The following is an 18,905-nucleotide window of genomic DNA, read 5'->3' on the forward strand; positions in this document are numbered from 1 at the left end:
TGATTCCAATATTTCATTTAAATAAAGGAGATACCATATCTATTATGTCCCAGAGCCACAAATTCTGAACAGTCCTATGACAACCATTTAAAGATTGAGCAACACAATGTGGTGTCCTTACATTCAGCATGGAGCAGACAACAGATTCATACATATTTGGCTGGATTTGGAAGTTGTTTGTAGGAATGCATTTCCCACGCTGAAGCTCTGATTGCAAAAATGCTTCTATACATGATAACGGTACTCTGTGATATATTCCTTTAGTCTCATTGGCAATGGCAGTTCCTGGACCTTCTTTGTGCATTTGTTGACAGTCATCCTACAGAGATGCTGTAAAGATGGGGTGGATGTATAAAGTGGCTTCACTAACCAAAGATGTACCGTCCTGTTCGGAAGAGTCTCATTCTCAATTTTCTTGTTTTTTGACAACAAAACATAATACTCAATAAGATGAACAACGCTGTCAAATTGCTTTAATCTTGAGCGTACGCAAACAACAGAGTCTAACCTGAATTTCCCCTCACGATACTCAATGCGCAGGTTTGTTGGTCCTGCAGAAGTCTTTACAGAGATGGTCAAGAGGTAGTCCATGTGTGAGCTGTCCCTAACCAGGAAAGTGCCCTCTGGAGCATCTTGTAATTTTTCCTTGGCTTCATTGACAGTCATGTGTCCCCAGTACCAACCTGATAGGAGAACAAGAAGATAATTTTAGTTATTTTATATATTGGAGACAACATATTTTCAAATAATGCAGTGGCTTCAGAAAGTAATCTTCACTTTTTTCAGTTTTGGTATGTTACAGCCTGATGATAAAAATCATTTAATTTTTTTACCCCTCAATCTACACTCAATAATCAATGACAAAGCGAAGACAATTATTTAGTCCTTCAGGTGCTTTTTTGGAAACTCCAAGCGCGCTTTTAGATGTTTTGCTTTACTATTATTATTAACATGTACCGGTATTTATCACTAATCACTAAAAAGGCCTATAAAAAGGCCAGTCATATGTTATTAACACAGGCCAAGGACAGTTTTTTGAGAGATGCCAATTAACCTAACTGCATGTTTTATTTGGATGCGGGAGGAAACCGGAGTGCCAAGAGGAAACCAATGCAAACACTGGGAAAACATACAAACTCTTTACGAGATTCAAACCTGTGACTTAGCGCTGCAAAGGCCAGAACCATGCCGACTGTACTGAGCCAACCATGATGACCATACTAGCCACTCTGCCATAAGGGCCAGATTGGTGGAGGCCTGCAGTTATGGTTGTCCTTTTGGAACTTAGTCCCATCTCCACACAGGATCTCTGGAGCTCAGTATGTGACCATCGAGTTCTTGGTAACCTCTCTCACTAAGGCAAGACAAACAGCTTTTGGAAGAGTCCTGGTCATGCCAAGTTTCTACCATTTGAGAATTATGGGGCCACCTTGTTTTTGGGAACCTTTAGTGCAGGAGAATTTTTTGTAGCCTTTCCTGGATATGTGCTTTGCACGAATCCTGTCTCTGAGTTCTGCAGGCAGTTCCTTTGACCCCGTGGCTTGTTTTGTGCTCTGATATGCATTGTCAGCTATGCGGCCTTCTAAAAAAAAAAAAAAAAAAAAAAGGAAAAGTTATCTTGGCAGTTTATCTTGCCTTCCCCAGCTGGCCATTTTGTTGGTATAAACCAGCATTTCTAAGAACAGAGTCCCTCCCAAACCAAAGAAGCAAGGTTCAGCAGGAAACAACACAAGCAGCTCAACCCTACCCAAGATTAAAGTTTCTTTTATACTTATATATTTAACCATGTCATATGTTTAAAACAAATATAAAATGTTATTGTACATTCACACAGATCTTATTTACATTTTATTTTGTTTGTTAAATGTCTGGTAAGTGAAATAGTTTTGACAAGCAGAAGTACTGTTAAGGCTTTTAGAAGCAAACCTAGGTTACATGTACAGCTAAACGATTCACTCTGCTTATCAAGTAGAATATTAGCGTTAGATGCTATTTGTCAATACATGAAATATTGCCATAAAACCCTTTCTGGTTTTCTTTGCTTTGTCCCATATATTTATAACTAGGGTTGGCAATCATCCTATTGAAAGAAACTTTATATAATTGTTAATACAACAAACTCCACTAGTACTAGCCTCCTATTGTTTGATATACATGTACAGCTGGTCAAGAACCACTATCTTATATTGCTTCTAACAGACATACATATACAACACAAGCATGATTTTTTCCATTTTTATTATTTAAAAAATAACTGTAGCTGACAGGCTTAAACTTTCTCTATAGCAAAACCCAGCTACTGCTAAAAAAAAAAACAAAAACTAGAAAAAAATAATAATATCAATGAGGCAGCATTTGGGAGCTGCTCCCGTTTATAAAGCCTCATCACTGACAATTGCATACCCAGCAACGGAGTGCAGGAGAATTGAACACAGACTGGGCATACATTGGTGGAAATAAGTATTGAGTAATAAGTAATAACACCTTTTTTCTCAGTAAATACATTTGTAATGGGGATGTTGACATGAAATTTATACCAGATTTAGGTAACAACCCAAGTAAACTACTCAATACTAATACAAAGAAATCAAAACAAATACGTTCATAAAATGCAGTAAAAGGCAGTGCAGAAAGGCATGGAAAGCCAAGAAACCTGCTGAAATCTGTCAGTATTTACAATGCAATCCCCTATCAGTGCAATATTAACGGGTTTAGTCCTAATTGATGGCCTATAAAAAGGTTTCTCGTTACCAGGATATCACACAAGAATCATCTCATAATGGGTAAAAGCAAAGAGCTCCCTCAAGATCTTCACAACCTTATAGTAAAAACTTAATGATGGCATTGGTAACAGATGTATTTATAAGCTTCTGAATGTTCCAGTTAGCACCATTGGGGCCATAGACCTGAAGTGGAAAGAACATCATTTCACGCTAAACCAACCGCGACCAGGTGCTCCTCACAAGATTTATGATAGAGGAGTCAAATGAATCAGACGTTGTCCAAGAGCCAATTATCACTCGCAGAGAGCTTCAGAAAGACCTGGAATTAGCCGGTACAGTTGTTTGAAAATGTAATGCACTCCACTGCTAAAGAAAAAGCATGTTGAAGCTCATTTAAAGTTTGCTGCACAACATTTAGGCAAGCCAGTGAAATACTGGGAGGATATCTAGTCAGATGAGACCAAAATGGAACACTCTGTAGGTCATTGCACACACCATGTTTGGAGTAGAAATGGCACTACACATCACCCAAAAAACACCATACCAACAGTGAAGTTTGCAGGTGGGTGGGGCTGTTTGTCAACATATGGTATTGGCATACTTTTTAAAATTGAAGGAGGGATTAATTGAGAAATGCACCGGGGCTTTTTTAATAAGAATCAGCTGCCATCTACCAAGATGCTGAAGATGAAACGAAGGGGGACATTTCAGCAACACAATGATCCCAAACACACAGCCAAGGACACTCAATTGGTTTCAGAGAAAGAAAAGCTTCTAGAATGGCCCAGTCAATCACCTGACTTGAATCCAATTGGAAATCTGTGGAAAGAACTGAAGATAAGAATTCATAGAAGAGGCCCCTGGAACCTTCAAGATTTGAAGAACAGGCCAAAATCACACGTAAGCAAAGAATGGGATGGGTTTCTTGATTTCTTTGTATGTGTGGATTACTTGGGTTGTTACCAACATCTAGTGTAAATTATTGAGACATGTTTATTGAGACATTGATGTGTTCAATACCTATTACCATGTATGTAAACAAAAAGGCTGAGGCAGTGAGAAGCAAAGCAGTTCCTGTTCACAACCTCACCACTAATTAGGGTCTCTTCAGGATATCCCCTCCTTCACAAAGCCTAGGGCTAGGTTCAGACTAGCAGTTTAACCCCCCTAGCGGTAATCCCAAGAGTGACTCAGGGTGGAATTCACTTGCAAAAAGCGGTAACCCCGAGTCACACTCGGGGTAACTTTAGAAGCCCCTCTTACCTGTGCCCCGCACTCCAGCGGTGATGGGACAATTCCGCTGTGATGCCAGGCATCTGTCCGTTGGGGGGCGTGGCTGGGTGGGAAATTTATGTAATTTGAGTAATGTGCTTTTAAATGCCGCCCTGGTCCCGGCCATGCTGCTGCGCTTATTATCAGTTAGATGCGATGCACCATGCAGGATTTCTGCATGGTGCATCGCATCTAACTGGTGATCCCCGGAATTTACTTTAGCTGCTCTGCTCACCCGGAAGATGTGCCGCTTGCAGCCTCCGGGTGATGCGAGTAGCATCGTTGGTGGATTCAGGGGAGTGAGCAGGGCGGGGACATCCCCATCGCATCACCCGGCAAGATGTGACATGCGATGTGCAGTGGAGTGATGGAATCTGGGGGCGGGAAATTTAAAAGCAGATTACATAGTAATCTAAAATTGTTTTTTTTTTTTTTACAGTAAAAAAAACACAAAATAAAAGCCCTGACCTTGATCTAACCTTTTGATGGCTTATAAATCACTTCCTGAATGTATCATTTCATAACTTTGTCCTTGACTTTGATTGTTCCTGACTGATTGCTGGAGACTACATTGGCATCCAAAAGGCATCTCACTGGCGAAAGTGGTTTTGGAGGAATTTGAAAGCGGTGATAGCGATTTTGAGTCTCTTGTGGAATCAAGCGATAGTGATTCACCAGGAAATTTGTCATCGGACAGCGAAAGCGAACTGAGCAACAATTCTGAACCTGAGGTCAGTGCTGTGCCCACATGGTGCTCCATTGACCTTTTATCGGCATACTTAGGATGAAAATTGAGGCTGAATGCGATGACCCTCTGGCACACCTGAAGTTGTTTTTGACTGATGAAGTTATCGAAAAAATTGTTGTGAAGACAAACAGGTAAGCCAAGCAGTGTTTGCTAACTTGAAATTTTTTGCTAAATTTTTTTTATGCAAACATGTATGCTGCTCTGTGTTTGCTAACTTTTAAAAAAGAATTTTATGCCAACATGTATGCTGGTCTGTTTTTGCTAACATATTACTTGCAAACTTCACCACACTATAAAAGAACATATCCTAAAATACATTTTTTATTTTGTTTTATGCATGTACGCTGGACAACAACAAGGTGCTCCACACCTGAGGTTTGCAAGAAGCAGAAAGTGGGAACCTGTGACCAAGGATGACATTTGGTTTTTGGGCTTGGTGATCCTGCAGGGAGTTGTGGGCAAACCCGAGCAGAAGTGGTACTGGTCCAAGAATAAAAAGATTGCCACTCCATTCTTTGGCACAGTCATGCCAGAATACCTCGTCTTTTCCCTCATCATGAAGTACCTGCATTTCGCAAACAATGAAGAATTTGATGAGACTACCCATCCTGCACCAAAACTCAACAAAATTTGGGAAGTATCTTAGATTATTCTACAAAATTTTCAGCAAACCTATGTGCCAGAAAGAGATGTCAGCATTGACGAAAGTGTAATAGCTTACAAAGGGAGGCTCAGCTGGGTGCAGTTCATTGCGTCAAATAGGGCACGATTTGGCGTAAAACGTATATCCTGTGCGAATCATCATCTGGCCACATATGGAATACAGTACTGTAAACTGGAAAAGGGACACAGTTCAACCCCAGATACAGCCATTATGGATTAGCAACATCTTCAGTGCTATCCCTCATTGAGCTATTGCTAGGTCAAGGCTATTGTGTCACAACTGACAATTTCTACACATCTCCTGAGCTTTAGGAGTTCCTTCTGCAACACAGAACAGATGCGTATGGAACCGTTAGGGCTAACCGGCGCAACCTGCCATCACTGTTTCCAAAAGGGAAGCTGAAGACAGAAGAAATTGTTGCCTGGCAGAAAGGAAAGATGATGGCCCTGAGATGGCGTGACAAGAAAGATGTGTGCCTGATGTGTGCCTGACTGTCCATGATGCCTCCACCGTTCTGGTACACACAAAACGTGGGAAAGAAGTGATGAAGCCACAGGTGGTGATTGACTACAACAACACCATGGGAGGTGTGGACAGAGCTGAGTGCTCCACACCTGAGGTTTGCAAGAAGCAGAAAATGGTAACCTGTGACCAAGGATGACATTTGGCTGTTTTTGGGCTTGGTGATCCTGCAGGGAGTTGTGGGCAAACCCGTGCAGAAGTGGTACTGGTCCAAGAATAAAAAGATTGCCACTCCATTCTTTGGCACAGTCATGCCAGAATACCGCTTTTCCCTCATCATGAAGTACCTGCATTTCGCAAACAATGAAGAATTTGATGAGACTACACATCCTGTACCAAAACTCAAGAAAATCTGGGAAGTATCTTAGATTATTCTACAAAATTTTCAGCAAACCTATGTGCCAGAAAGAGATGTCAGAATTGACGAAAGTCTAATAGCTTACAAGGCGAGGCTCAGCTGGGTGCAGTTCATTGTGTCAAATAGGGCACAATTTGGCGTGAAAACGTATATCCTGTGCGAATCCTCATCTGGCCACATATGGAATACAGTACTGTAAACTGGAAAAGGGACACAGTTCAACCCCAGATACAGCCATTACGGATTAGCAACATCTTCAGTGCTATCCCTCATTGAGCTATTGCTAGGTCAGGGCTATTGTGTCACAATTGACAATTTCTACACCTCTCCTGAGCTTTATGAGTTCCTTCTGCAACACAGAACAGATGCCTATGGACCCGTTAGGGCTAACCGGGGCAACCTGCCAGCACTGTTTGCAAAAGGGAAGCTGAAGACAGGAAAAATTGTTGCCTGGCAGAAAGGAAAGATGATGGCCCTGAGATGGGGTGACAAGAAAGATGTGTGCCTGATGAGTACTGTCCATGATGCCTCCACCGTTCTGGTACACACAAAACGTGGGAAAGAAGTGATGAAGCCACCACTAGTCAATCAGGTGGTGATTGACTACAACAACACCATGGGAGGTGTGGACACAGCTGACCAAGCCATGACATTCTACCCAGCGATGAGGAAACAGCAAAGGAAGTACTACAAGAAGATTTTCAGGCATCTAGTTCAGCAGTGCCTATGGAATGCCTACATTCTGTACAAAAAAAATAGTCAGAGGCCTGTGAATCATTCAGACTTCATTTTGCAAGTTTCCGAATCCATAGTCAAGAACCACCAAACACCATCAGTGGCCATGAATAGACCGGGACATCGTGCTTCCGCCGTTGTCAACCCAGAACGCCTGACCGGTCGTCACTTCACTGAATACATCCCACCAACCCAGAAGAAGGCAGCACCTACAGGGATGTGCGTGGTTTGCTGCTCAAAGGCCGATGACAGAGGAAGGAAAAACTGCAAGGAAACCAGGTTCTACTGTCCTGACTGTGATGTTGGACCCTGCTTCAAAATCTACCACACCCTAGATGTCTAATAAAAATGTATATATTTTTTTTTTAAAAATTTGCTTTTATTTAATATAATTTTTAACCAATATTATTCAACCTTTTTTGGGAAAATTTGGTTGAAATTTTTTGATAAATTACATTGTTGTGGTCTATTTTTTAATTATTTTTTATATAAATATGATTTATATTTATTTCTTATATTACATTTATGATTATTATATATTTAAAAATATATATTTATCATACCCAGGAGTTAATCCTAAGAATTACAGGCCCACAATATAAACAAAAAATTTTATGCAAAAAAAATAGGATCACTTTTTGCATCAAAAAACTGACAGAATTAGAGGTATTATTTTGGATGCTACTTGCCACCCCTGCCACTTTCATAGAAGTGAATAGATGCCGTTTTCAAATGCCTAATAACACTTGTGAATCCTTAGTGTTGTCCATTTTATACCCAGAGTCTGTACACATCAGAAGTGAACACGTTGGAAATAAAGATAACATGTTTTAACCTATGGTATTCTGTTGTCCAAATAAACCCCATTTTATTTCAAGAAACTATACCTTTTGAATCTAGGCAAACATGCTGGATTGGACACAGTTTTAACCTTGTAAGCATATGAATACGTATAAGTTTAAACAAAGTTATAATAAAGTTTTGCTCCCCATTTCATTGGTATATTTTGATTGTCAGTGTGGAGTTGTAGGCATCTACATAGTAAAACTTTGTTTTTAATCATCTTAGTTGAACTAGGGCCAATGTAACAAAATGCAAGCTGTTATAACATCATAATTACTAATCATATTCTCTAAACAGTCAAAAATGCTAATTAAACAAAAGGGTTAAATTAAATAGATTAAATCCTCAAGTTTCTATCCACAACTGCTTCCAATAAGCTGTTGGTTACATGCACACATGGGGAGGAGAAGGTGAAAAACAGTTTAAACAGGGCTCTGGCAAAAGAAAAATGGATTTGTCTATGTGTTTAAATGCAGGAAATCCATTCTTGGAACCACTATATGGAAACCAGCTTGGGTGTGTCTGAACCGCTAAATAGACCTGTACTACCGCCTGTGGGCAACCATCATTTTAGTTTGCAAAATAATGATAATTTTTCCTAAAAACCTAACATTTTTCAGGGATGAAATGCTAGTCATGCTAGGGTAGTCAACTTTAGTTTCATAGGAATTTAGTTAGTTTAACTATTTTAAAGTAAATGTCGCACAGAGATCGACATGCATGCTCCAACACCGTGGAAGACATAGCCAACAGTGGGGCTCTGTGTGCTCCTGTTGGCGAACAAAAGTCCGGAGCCCCTATACAGGGCCCACTTTGGACCTCCCTATGTCCACCCTTACTCCACCATTCAATCAAAACAGAAATAAATTGAGAGTCAGATACTTGTATTGTCAATGGAAATTTTCTGACCTGATCGTTCAAAGTATTATTTTTTTTTAATTCTACATTCAATATTAATTACTCTGGAATGTTTAGGAATCTAGAACAGAGTTATTGTTACTTTCATGAGACAATTGAATGTGCTGCTTGAGCAGGAAAACCAACAAATATGTAATACGATTAAATCACTGCATACGAAACATAAATTTAGCAAACAATGCTTAGTAAAACTGAAAGTTAGCAATAGATGGGTGATTCATTCATAGCTGTATACTTACAAAAATGTAAACCTGGCCCATCATTGATCTGCATACTAAAATCAAACTATATATTGTTATAGAGTATTTAATAAAGGTGCTCATGCATAATAACTTTTTTGTGTAGCATGGCCACTTTGTACCCAGGTCCTTCCTAGTAGATGACATCAGAATATTATACCATTCCCCTATATCCTCCTACAATTAACAATGCCACATACCAAATCCAATATCACAAAGATTAATAATTATTGGGAATTTTAAGTAATTAATATTCAACTAAAAATAATTTTTTACAACAGCAAAATAAAAAAAAAAAAACACGTTTTGCAGAACCATGTCTGCTTCCTCAGAAGTCCCATTAATGGTTCATCTTTGTGATGTATAAAACAAGATGACATCTGAGACTCAAGGGGTTTATTGAAAATCCAACACACAGAGGAGAGACTGAGGGCAGCAAAGTGTCAATGAATACAATCCACATCCAAACAGTATATCACAGTCCCAATCACAGCTGCCATTCTCATATAATTCCATGGAATAATTTCTCTATATCAAAGTGAGCACCAGCACGATCCTGCCCTTTGGGTTTAAGCTTCAGGCCCCAGTGGTTTTAGGGCCACCTGCCCTGTCCTCTCATTTTGTCAGTATTTCGTGTCTGAAAGGTTCCCCCCTCTCACTTCCAGCTTTTAACTTCTAGCCACTACTTGCCTAAAAAGGCGCCAATATATGTTCCATACATATGTACAGCCATAGATGATCAACCATCGCTCCTTGTAAAGAACCAAGATCTGGAACAATCCAAAATTCACCATGAATAACCTTCAAACCCTAAAGATGCATCACGTAGGCTTGAAAAACATTTGCATCACAAGATTTATTTGCAACAAGAGACCTATTTCTGTTTCATCACATTTTATATTAATCCAAGTGGATAAAACATACACAAGTTGTAGCCTCACAGCACTTTCTCATAGGCAAAATTGGAGATTGACCACCATGTGAACCTCATCAGGTGAAGAAAAGATTGTCTGGGGAAGATTCCCTGTGTCAATTCTAGTCTATGCTTCACCGTCTTCACAGTTTGCACGATACCAAAAAATAAAGGTGTTGGTTTTATTATCCAACATAAAGTGTCATTAAATATTAAAAAAGGCATGTCTATGTAATTTGTAGTACATACAAGTCTTAAGAATAAAAAAAAGTAAAAAGTTAACAATAAGTCTTCAAGGGCCAATAAATCATGTATAAAATAAGTTGTAAAAATTAATTTACCCCTATGTATAGCACTTTTTCAGAGTCTGTAATTTCATGAACAATATCTTATTCATCCATTATATTCCTAACATTGTTCAAACAGTTAATATCAAACATTTTTCTTTACACTGCAGTTTTGGACACATTAGTCCCATGTTTTTTCACAGTAGAAAAACATTTTATTTAAGCCTAATACCAATTTAATCTTTTACTGAATGTCAGAATCCTAGTTCTTTTTTTTTTTTGCTTTAGAAACGGCACAGTTAAAGCGCCAGAAGACAGGACTCGTTCCATAAAACGGGTTATACTTCCTGGAAATGGGTCTAAGGCTCTTTTATATGTCAGCAGTACTTGGAAAAAGAGTTCACCTTTAGTAAAATGTTCTCTCAGTACCAAGTATTGCTGGCTAATTCCAGACATTTGATTCTCCTAAGGGCAAACATGACCTCGGCCTTTCATGAATTAAAGCAGTCTACCCTTTCTTGAACAATATGATATTATGCACCACTCCCAAGATGAATAATACTGTAAACACATACTTAACCGAATTCTTGTAACTGGCTTTGCAAATTAACAGTGAGATCTGCTGCATCAACTTTTGCTAAGTGCCTTTAGGATAACGACATGTGGACAAGATAGGACATACAATGAAATGCCACACAGAACAAAAATGTACACAGAAATGTATCTAATCCTTCACACCATGTACTACTGATGAAATAAAAGAAGTGGCTTTATGAGAACGGCACAAGTGGATTTACTGGTTTATTTTTAAATTATTGGCATAGCAATTTTTTTTTAACAGTTCTGAGAAATGCCATTTTTAATATTATAAAGGAACACAGTGAAATAATTGAAAATAAAACAGTATATAACTGTATAATCCATAATGCCAGTTTATCTGTAACACTTTTACAAACTTGTCCTCTGATCCAAAAAGAAGGTAAAAAAATATTTGGCCTTAAACTACGCTTTTGGAATAATTTCTGTTTTTCTAGTATTCTCTAGTACTCTCTATAATAACACTGCACCAGGCCAGCTTTAGTAACCTTTGCAGAGTCTATTCATGTCCAGTGCTTAATGTTCAAAGGTGAGACATTTAATGTATATAGTCTTTTACTAATACATATAGAATGGCCATTAACATACATATACATGTATGTGTATACATTACCAATGAAACAAATAAGTGCAGATAGCTCTCACCCTTTTAAACAAACCTGGTGACCAAAAAGTATTTCTTTGATCAAAGGAATGAACATGTTGCCATTTAACTACTGCAAATATCTACTGTGATCTCTGAGAACCGCGTAGATGTATCTTGTGCTGGCACCTCATTTACTTTCATTTTCCAAGAGTAGAGATGAACACTGCGAAGAATGGCAATCAAGAATTCCAGGGGTAAGTTTTATGTTGGACAGCAAATGTCCTAAATCAGCACAGCTTGGTCACCAGTCATTTTTTCTGTGGCTCATTGGGCAAAATAATATATATTTATTTAATATATTTCACTAGCTAACTTCAAATGTTTAATTTCCTTGGAACTCAGATGTTGGCACTAGTAGAAATCGTCCATAACTTAATGAGAGGTAAGGAGTGCAGTGCACCTCATTAATACATGTACATTTTATAATATCCTGTTTCTATAAAAAAAAGTACAGTAAAATATATGTTTATTTAGCAGAAATGTATTGAACACCCAACTTCCTGATGAAGCTGGCAATTCAGTTCTCTGCTGTCCCAAAGTCCTAAGCATGGTCAGCCTAGGCTAGTCTTCCACTTACTACACTACAAAATACTTCCCCCTTCATAACATGGGGAGTAATTGTTCTGTAGTCAAGGAGGGGAGAAATCAGACAGGGCTGACAACACTTCATAAGATTTCAGCTGCACAGCTCACAACAGGATGTTTAGGAACCAAATGGATTTTTGGCAAAGCAACAGGTATTCTTCTGAACTCGTGGGAAAATTAATGCAGTGCAAAGATGTACGGCAAATGCATTGTTTATTTTTACAGACTTGCCTTTAAGGATAAAAATATCATCTCAATGGTATGTTCTTTAAGATTTTTTTACGCATTTTTATACACATACACATGTGTTTCAATGTAATTACATATGCAAGCTCTGCCTTCCAGCTTTAACCAAAAAGCAACAATTTGAAGAACTGCTCCTTCTCACAATGCAGTTGTATAAGTTAGGGAATATTTTATCTCTGCAAATTTTGGCTGGAAATTAAAAATAGTATAATGAACTAGTATGTAAAAATCAGAAAGACCCATCAAAAATTATTTTAGGTAAATTCTACAGTAAATTAAAATATATGTTTATTGAAAATACACTGGGGAAATATATCAAATAAATTAAACAGCAAAGCAGGGAGAAGCAAGACATATATGGGATAAATTTACTGAGACTGCAGCTAACTTCATCTACTTCTCCCAAGTAAAAGATCAGCAATAAAAAACCTGTTCTGACCACTTAGTTGTTTTTAAAATCAAAGACCTCGGCAATACTAGACAGCCAACCAAAACCTCTTTCTAGGAACAAAACTGTAATATTTAGTATATGTATTATTTATTACTTATTAAACTGATCTGAAATAAACGTCAGTAATTTGCATAGTAAATATCCAGAATCATGCTTTGCCTTTAAATGCCAAAGTCCATTACCAGCTGTGCCCTTTACAAGTGCCACGTCTTACAGCATGGACTTCGCATATCCATTTGTATAAAATGTGGCTGGTGAATTTTGCCTAAATCACATTCAAATCTACAATAAGAAAATATGAAGAGAATTACATTACTTTATTGCTGAGGTTGTGATACGGGTAGTAGTTTAAAATATACTCAGTATTTGGTAACTCCGAAGCCAAAGCAGAGGTATTGCCAACAGAAATTAAAGATTTACCCTTTATCCTCTGAAAAGTTGCAATTATTATTTATTTTACGATTGCTGTGTATGTTGATTAATCAGTCCATTCTAGGAATAGCAGACGTTTTAAATTATTCCATTAACAGCACAATGTTAATCAGCAGACAGTATGCAAAACCAAAGAGAATAAATTATGAAACAGCAAGCAGCTATGCATTACATGCCACAACCTACAAACCAATCAACACAAGAATGTGCTCTGTCCAGTCAGTTATTACGCTAAAAACATATGAATACATTCTACAGAATGAAGTAGAAATGATTCAACTTATCCTTACAAATTAAAATGAACAATCAACAATAAATTCTTCCTGCAGAAGCATAACAGTACTGAGAACCCGGTTATATTTCATTTGGATATTGCATCTTACAAAGTACATTTGAAGCCATTATAGATCCATTAAAAAAATACAAATACAAAAAGGAATGGACAACACAAAAAAAAAACACACACAAAATAAAAATGTTACAAAAAAAATAACTGGCACCTAGGTAAGGAAACACAGACTACTATGTGTAGTAATAAGTGCTAAAATGAGCCTATATTAAGGCCAAAATACATCATCTTTCGTTCTATGATATTCCTTTTTATGCAAATGGAATGTTGTATTTTTGAAGGTAGCTATGCCATAAAAATTTGTTTAGTATATCAGAATTAGGCCTCATATGTTTTTTCCTAAAAGATGCCAGCTCCCTAAAATACTGTTGAAAATCAGAGGACACGAAAAAAAAATAGCATTTTATTAGCATCTGTCAAGACTGATCTGTCACCACAGTATGATATATAATAAGGAATATTTTATTACCAAAAACTAAATGTTTTGGCAACCAATTATTTTGAAAGTAAATAAATGTCAACATTGATGACAATTGCTTCCATCTTTCAATAATACAATTACTCAACACTTTCTGCAGATAATCAGTCTGCTTCCTTAGAAGAGATGAGACTTATTGGAGCCAAAAAAAGTTTTTTTCTTAGTTTAAAGTGAACAACATTTAGAGGGAGCCAACAGAAAATCAAGCCAACCAGAATCCCATTGAGGAGTGTGAGGGGTATGGAGCAGGAACAGGTGGTAATGTGGACAACAGCAAGTAAACTGCTAACATAATAGGCTTAGTATGGTATAAACATAGGAAATTGAAGGATTTCACACCAAAAGTTTACAAAAAAACTCATACGCAGAATAACGTTAGGAAGCAGCAATAGGCGTGCTCATATAACCAAGTAAACAAACAGTCCCAAAGGCTGTGATGGCCAACAGGATTTTAGCCTCATACATGTAAACATATTGGTACCCTCACAATCAGCCGTTTCAAACATATTTAAGCTTAGAAAATATGCAACTGTTACGGATTTGCTAATTTTGACTTTAAAAAGTCAACAGCTAAGGCCCCAACTCTAACCACCATATGTCTGCTGCCCTTCAGAAATTTGTAGTAACACAAGGCTGTCACATGAAGATCAGGGGTGTCTTTGGAGTGTGGGTATAAAAGGAAGCATATCCTCACCTTTTCTGTTTTCAATTGTTCACTGATTATGCACCAATGAACTGTTCATAAACTAGATTGTGGGGGTGGTTTTGGTGAAGCACCAAAACCACATAGTCCCATATATTTTAAAAGCTCAGTCAGTTTAGAAAATAAAAATGTATAAAAGACAAAAGTATAAGCATAAACAACCAAATCCACAATACTTAAAATATCGTAATCACACTGGGGAACAATTTTGAACACATTTTTTGTGGACTTCAATTTTTAAGCTTATTTACACTAAAATAGGTATGCTGGTTCTGAAAGTGCAGTTAGTTTTCTTCTAATGTGTCAGGTTATTTCTCTACCACCTATAATAATGTGATTACTGTAACGTGGATTTGTATAGGCTATTCATTTACATGTGGTCAGAGGTTGTGTGCTTCTCTACGTAGTGAATAAGCAAAATTTTTTTTTCTACTTACACACGTATTTCCTTTCTTTCAGATCATGTCTGGCTCTGCTGTTTCTTGTAGTAAGTATGTTATGACTTTGTGTATTGCCATAACATACCTGGTTTATTGGAGGAATTGGGAATTCCAATCTATAACTCAACTGAATGGCGACTTCTCATCGATAGCTCAAAGTGGAGCCTAAAGTGTGTCCTCCTTCACAATGGCAATATATTTGGGTCAGTCCCAATTGGCCATTCATTTTCTCTTTGTGAAGAATATGCAGACAGAAAGAGAGTCATTGAGTTGTTGCAATATCACCAACACAATTGGGTTATCTGTGTTGACCTTGGTGAGCAATGTGGATACACCAAGTATCCCTGTTATCAGTGCATGTGGGACAGCAGAGCTCGTGAGAGGCATTGGGTGGAAAGGAATTGGCCTTCAAGATCTGCCCTAAAACCAGGTGATCCAAACATTCTACATGAGCCACTTGTTGATAGAAGGAATATTATATCCCCCCCCCTCTGCACATGAAACTGGGTCTGATGAAGCAGTTCGTTAAAGCTTTGCCAACTGAAGTAGAATGTTTCAAGTACCTCATTTTGCCATTTCCTAGCCTGTCATTTGAAAAAATAAAGACCGGTGTGTTTGATGGTCCACAAATTCGGCAGCTCATCAAAGATGAACATTTTGTTAGGACAATGTCAGAAGTCAAATAGAATACTTGGTTATCATTCAAAGCCATTGTCAAGGACTTTCTTGGAAACAGACAAGCAAATAATTACACAGAAATTGTTCAGAAACTCTTGGGGAGCTACAAAATGTTTGGTTGCAATATGAGCATCAAGGTGCATTTACTGCATAGCCATCTTTCTAACTTCCCGGAAAACCTTGGTGCAGTCAGTGATGAGCAAGGTGAACGATTCCACCAAGATTTGAAGGTCATGGAAGGACGGTATCAAGGTAGATGGGATGTACATATGATGGCTGACTATTGTTGGAGCATCCGGCGGATTTGTCCTAACACTGAACACTCCAGGAAAAGATATAAGTGTAAAATTTTACCTTAACTGTTTACCCGAATATTTTTCAAATGTTTTACTGTAAAAAAAAAACTTCCGGGTAACAATAAATCCTTTGTATGAACAAAATAAATTTAAATGAACAGTACATTCAAGTTATTATTTCATTATATAAAAATTTGTATGTTTTTTGACAAAAATGGAGGATACCCTGTATCGTAAAAACTGGATGTGATAGCAAAAAACTAGGGTCATTTTCTGGATTCACCACCCAAAAAAATTGTAAAAAACAAGTGTAAGATCTAACTCAACAAAAAATGCATTCCCCAGTGTTATTGGTTACACATAAAAATCAAACTTCCGGGGGACAATCCTATTTATAGAAGTTTCTGTGGGTGCAGATCAGTCCCTGAACTATGAAGAGAAGGGAATGCACTTCTAACACTGGCGAGAAAAGAAGAAAACTCCCATGGAGCACAGTGCTCCAGAAACAACTTTGGGGATAGCCATATGTCTCGGTATACTTATTGTGAGTCAAAGCGAATTGATAGACTTTAAGATTTTACCAGCCTAGAAATTCTTAATGGTTAGAATAAATAATTTTATTTCTTCTTGAATGGCAGGGTGCAAATGCGGTAGCAATCACCAGTCACCCTTTATTTATCTGACTGGTTTACTAAATCAAACATCATCGCACATGGATAGCTCTATGAAACAAGATTAAAGTGATCTGGGAACCCAATACAGCTAGTTATCTGATAACATAAAATTGTTCATTATAATATTGTCTACTGGAAGGAAAATTCCAAAACAACTCTACAAAGCCAGACACTAGGTGAAAGATTACTGGAGAACAAGGACCATACCTCTAATAAGAGTTAGAATAGTAAATAGGAATATTAATATACTGTATTGGATCTATAGAGGAGTAACCCCAGGACTCTACAGAACCCCTCTTCCTCTTCTAATCCCTATAATAGGGGAAAGGTGTTCTGTACTGCTGCTGAGAAGATAATAACTAGATTACCAGCAATATTTTTGCACTTATTAAACAGATAACAAAATGCTCCTAAGAAGTAATTTAGGAAACAAAAAATAAAGTTCATTGCTAAACTTTCTATACATTTTAGAGGATTTTGGTTGTCATGCTCAGTTTCTTGCTGCAACGTCCTAAGTTACTGTTTAGGAGTAAATCTTAAAAATAAGACCTTGTTTAGTTATTATTAAGCAGTCATTTTTATAGCGCCAAAATATTACGCAGTGCACAGGAGAAGAGCTTACAATCTAAGAGGGAAGCAGCACACAATAGGAGCGCCCTATTTTACCCATAAAAGGCCAGCCATTGCTAACAGAAAACTTATTCTCCCAAGTCCCAGAAGGGTAAAAAAAAATGGGCATTCATCCCACTGCCCATTACTTTTGGAGCATTTTTCCCCACTGAATTGGCAGTCAGATGGAATTGTGATGGACTTAGAAAAACAGCCCAATGAAGATTTAGGTCCATTAAAGTGCAGTGACCATTTTTTTCAATCAAAGTCAATTTACATTTGGAATAAAATGGCATCAACAATGGACATCAATTTAATTTTTGTAAGCAAGCTCAGGCAGCACAGATCTACGCTAGTTGGGAGCTAGCACCCGATCCCTCCCATCCAATGAGAAAAATACATTGTCAGGGTAAAAGATACGACTGTAGTAAGGAAGTTACAGAACCAGCAACAAATACATTAATCATACATACCTTCACAGCCCCTACCTCCCAACACCACATGGCATGCCTGTAGATATAACTATCATACCAAGAAGAGATAAGACAGAGATCCCAGGGGATATAAAATAAAATCACACTGGACAGTGGAGAAGTGGCACAAAATCTTTTAGATGCCAAGAGTACATTGTATGCCAACCATAAGCCAGTAAGACTGGAAAGCCGTCTTAGCCGACATGACAACAAAAAAGAAAGGGTGAAAGCTGTCAATTAGAACGATCCGAGTTGGGGGAGGGGGGTACAGGATGACTACAGACCCGGGCACATGATGCACTGCCAGGGCACCCTGTTACCCAGATTAGGAGCCAGAGGAACCAAGCGTACCGTGCCAGCACAGTCTGATTCTGTGCTTAGCATGGTGAGAATGCTAAAGAAAGCCAAGGGGACTGGCACGATCACTAAGTATTTGCTTATAACTGCAAACGTACAGGAAAAGAAATAAATATTTACAAGAGGCATATCAATATATTTACGTAATTATTTCTGTTTATAAACACCGGTATTCGGTGATTTTAATGTATTTTTTTCTGGATTTCTGCAGACTGTGGGGAACCTTCTTTTACATAAAAGTCTTCCCTAGGAAAATCAAAGAAGAGACATCTTTTATTATTTATGGAGGTTATTTTATTTTTCTTGAAGGGTAAATTTCCTAATATAAACACAAAAATAACTTATATTTTGGGGGTGTTTATTGGGCATTTTAATCATTTCTGCAAACATTAAAATTCTGCCTATAAATCTGTCATTCACCAGGCTACCCCATAATCCACCATACACCAAGCTGCCCCATATGCCACCATACACCAGGCTGCCCCATATGCCACCATACACCAGACTCCCCCATGTGCCACCATACACCAGGCTGCCCCATGTGCCACCATACACCAGACCGCCCCATATGCCACCATACACCAGGCTGCCCCATATGCCACCATACACCAGACTCCCCCATGTGCCACCATACACCAGACTGCTCCATGTGCCACCATACACCAGACT

At 38.0% G+C, this 18,905-nt stretch overlaps 1 protein-coding gene across 2 annotated transcripts in view; it reads right to left on the bottom strand.

Moving 5' to 3' along the window:
- Positions 1–18,905, bottom strand: part of SOCS2 (suppressor of cytokine signaling 2) — a 24,288-nt gene continuing 5,383 nt past the window's right edge. For both annotated transcript variants that reach the window (XM_072401256.1, XM_072401255.1), the window contains exon 3: positions 1–683. In XM_072401256.1, the coding sequence (XP_072257357.1) occupies positions 226–683 (458 nt within the window). In that variant the 3' untranslated portion in view covers positions 1–225. The remainder of the gene's footprint in view (positions 684–18,905) is intronic.

This window comes from Pyxicephalus adspersus, chromosome 2 (genome assembly GCF_032062135.1).
Source record: "Pyxicephalus adspersus chromosome 2, UCB_Pads_2.0, whole genome shotgun sequence".
NCBI classification, from domain to species: Eukaryota; Metazoa; Chordata; class Amphibia; order Anura; family Pyxicephalidae; genus Pyxicephalus; species Pyxicephalus adspersus.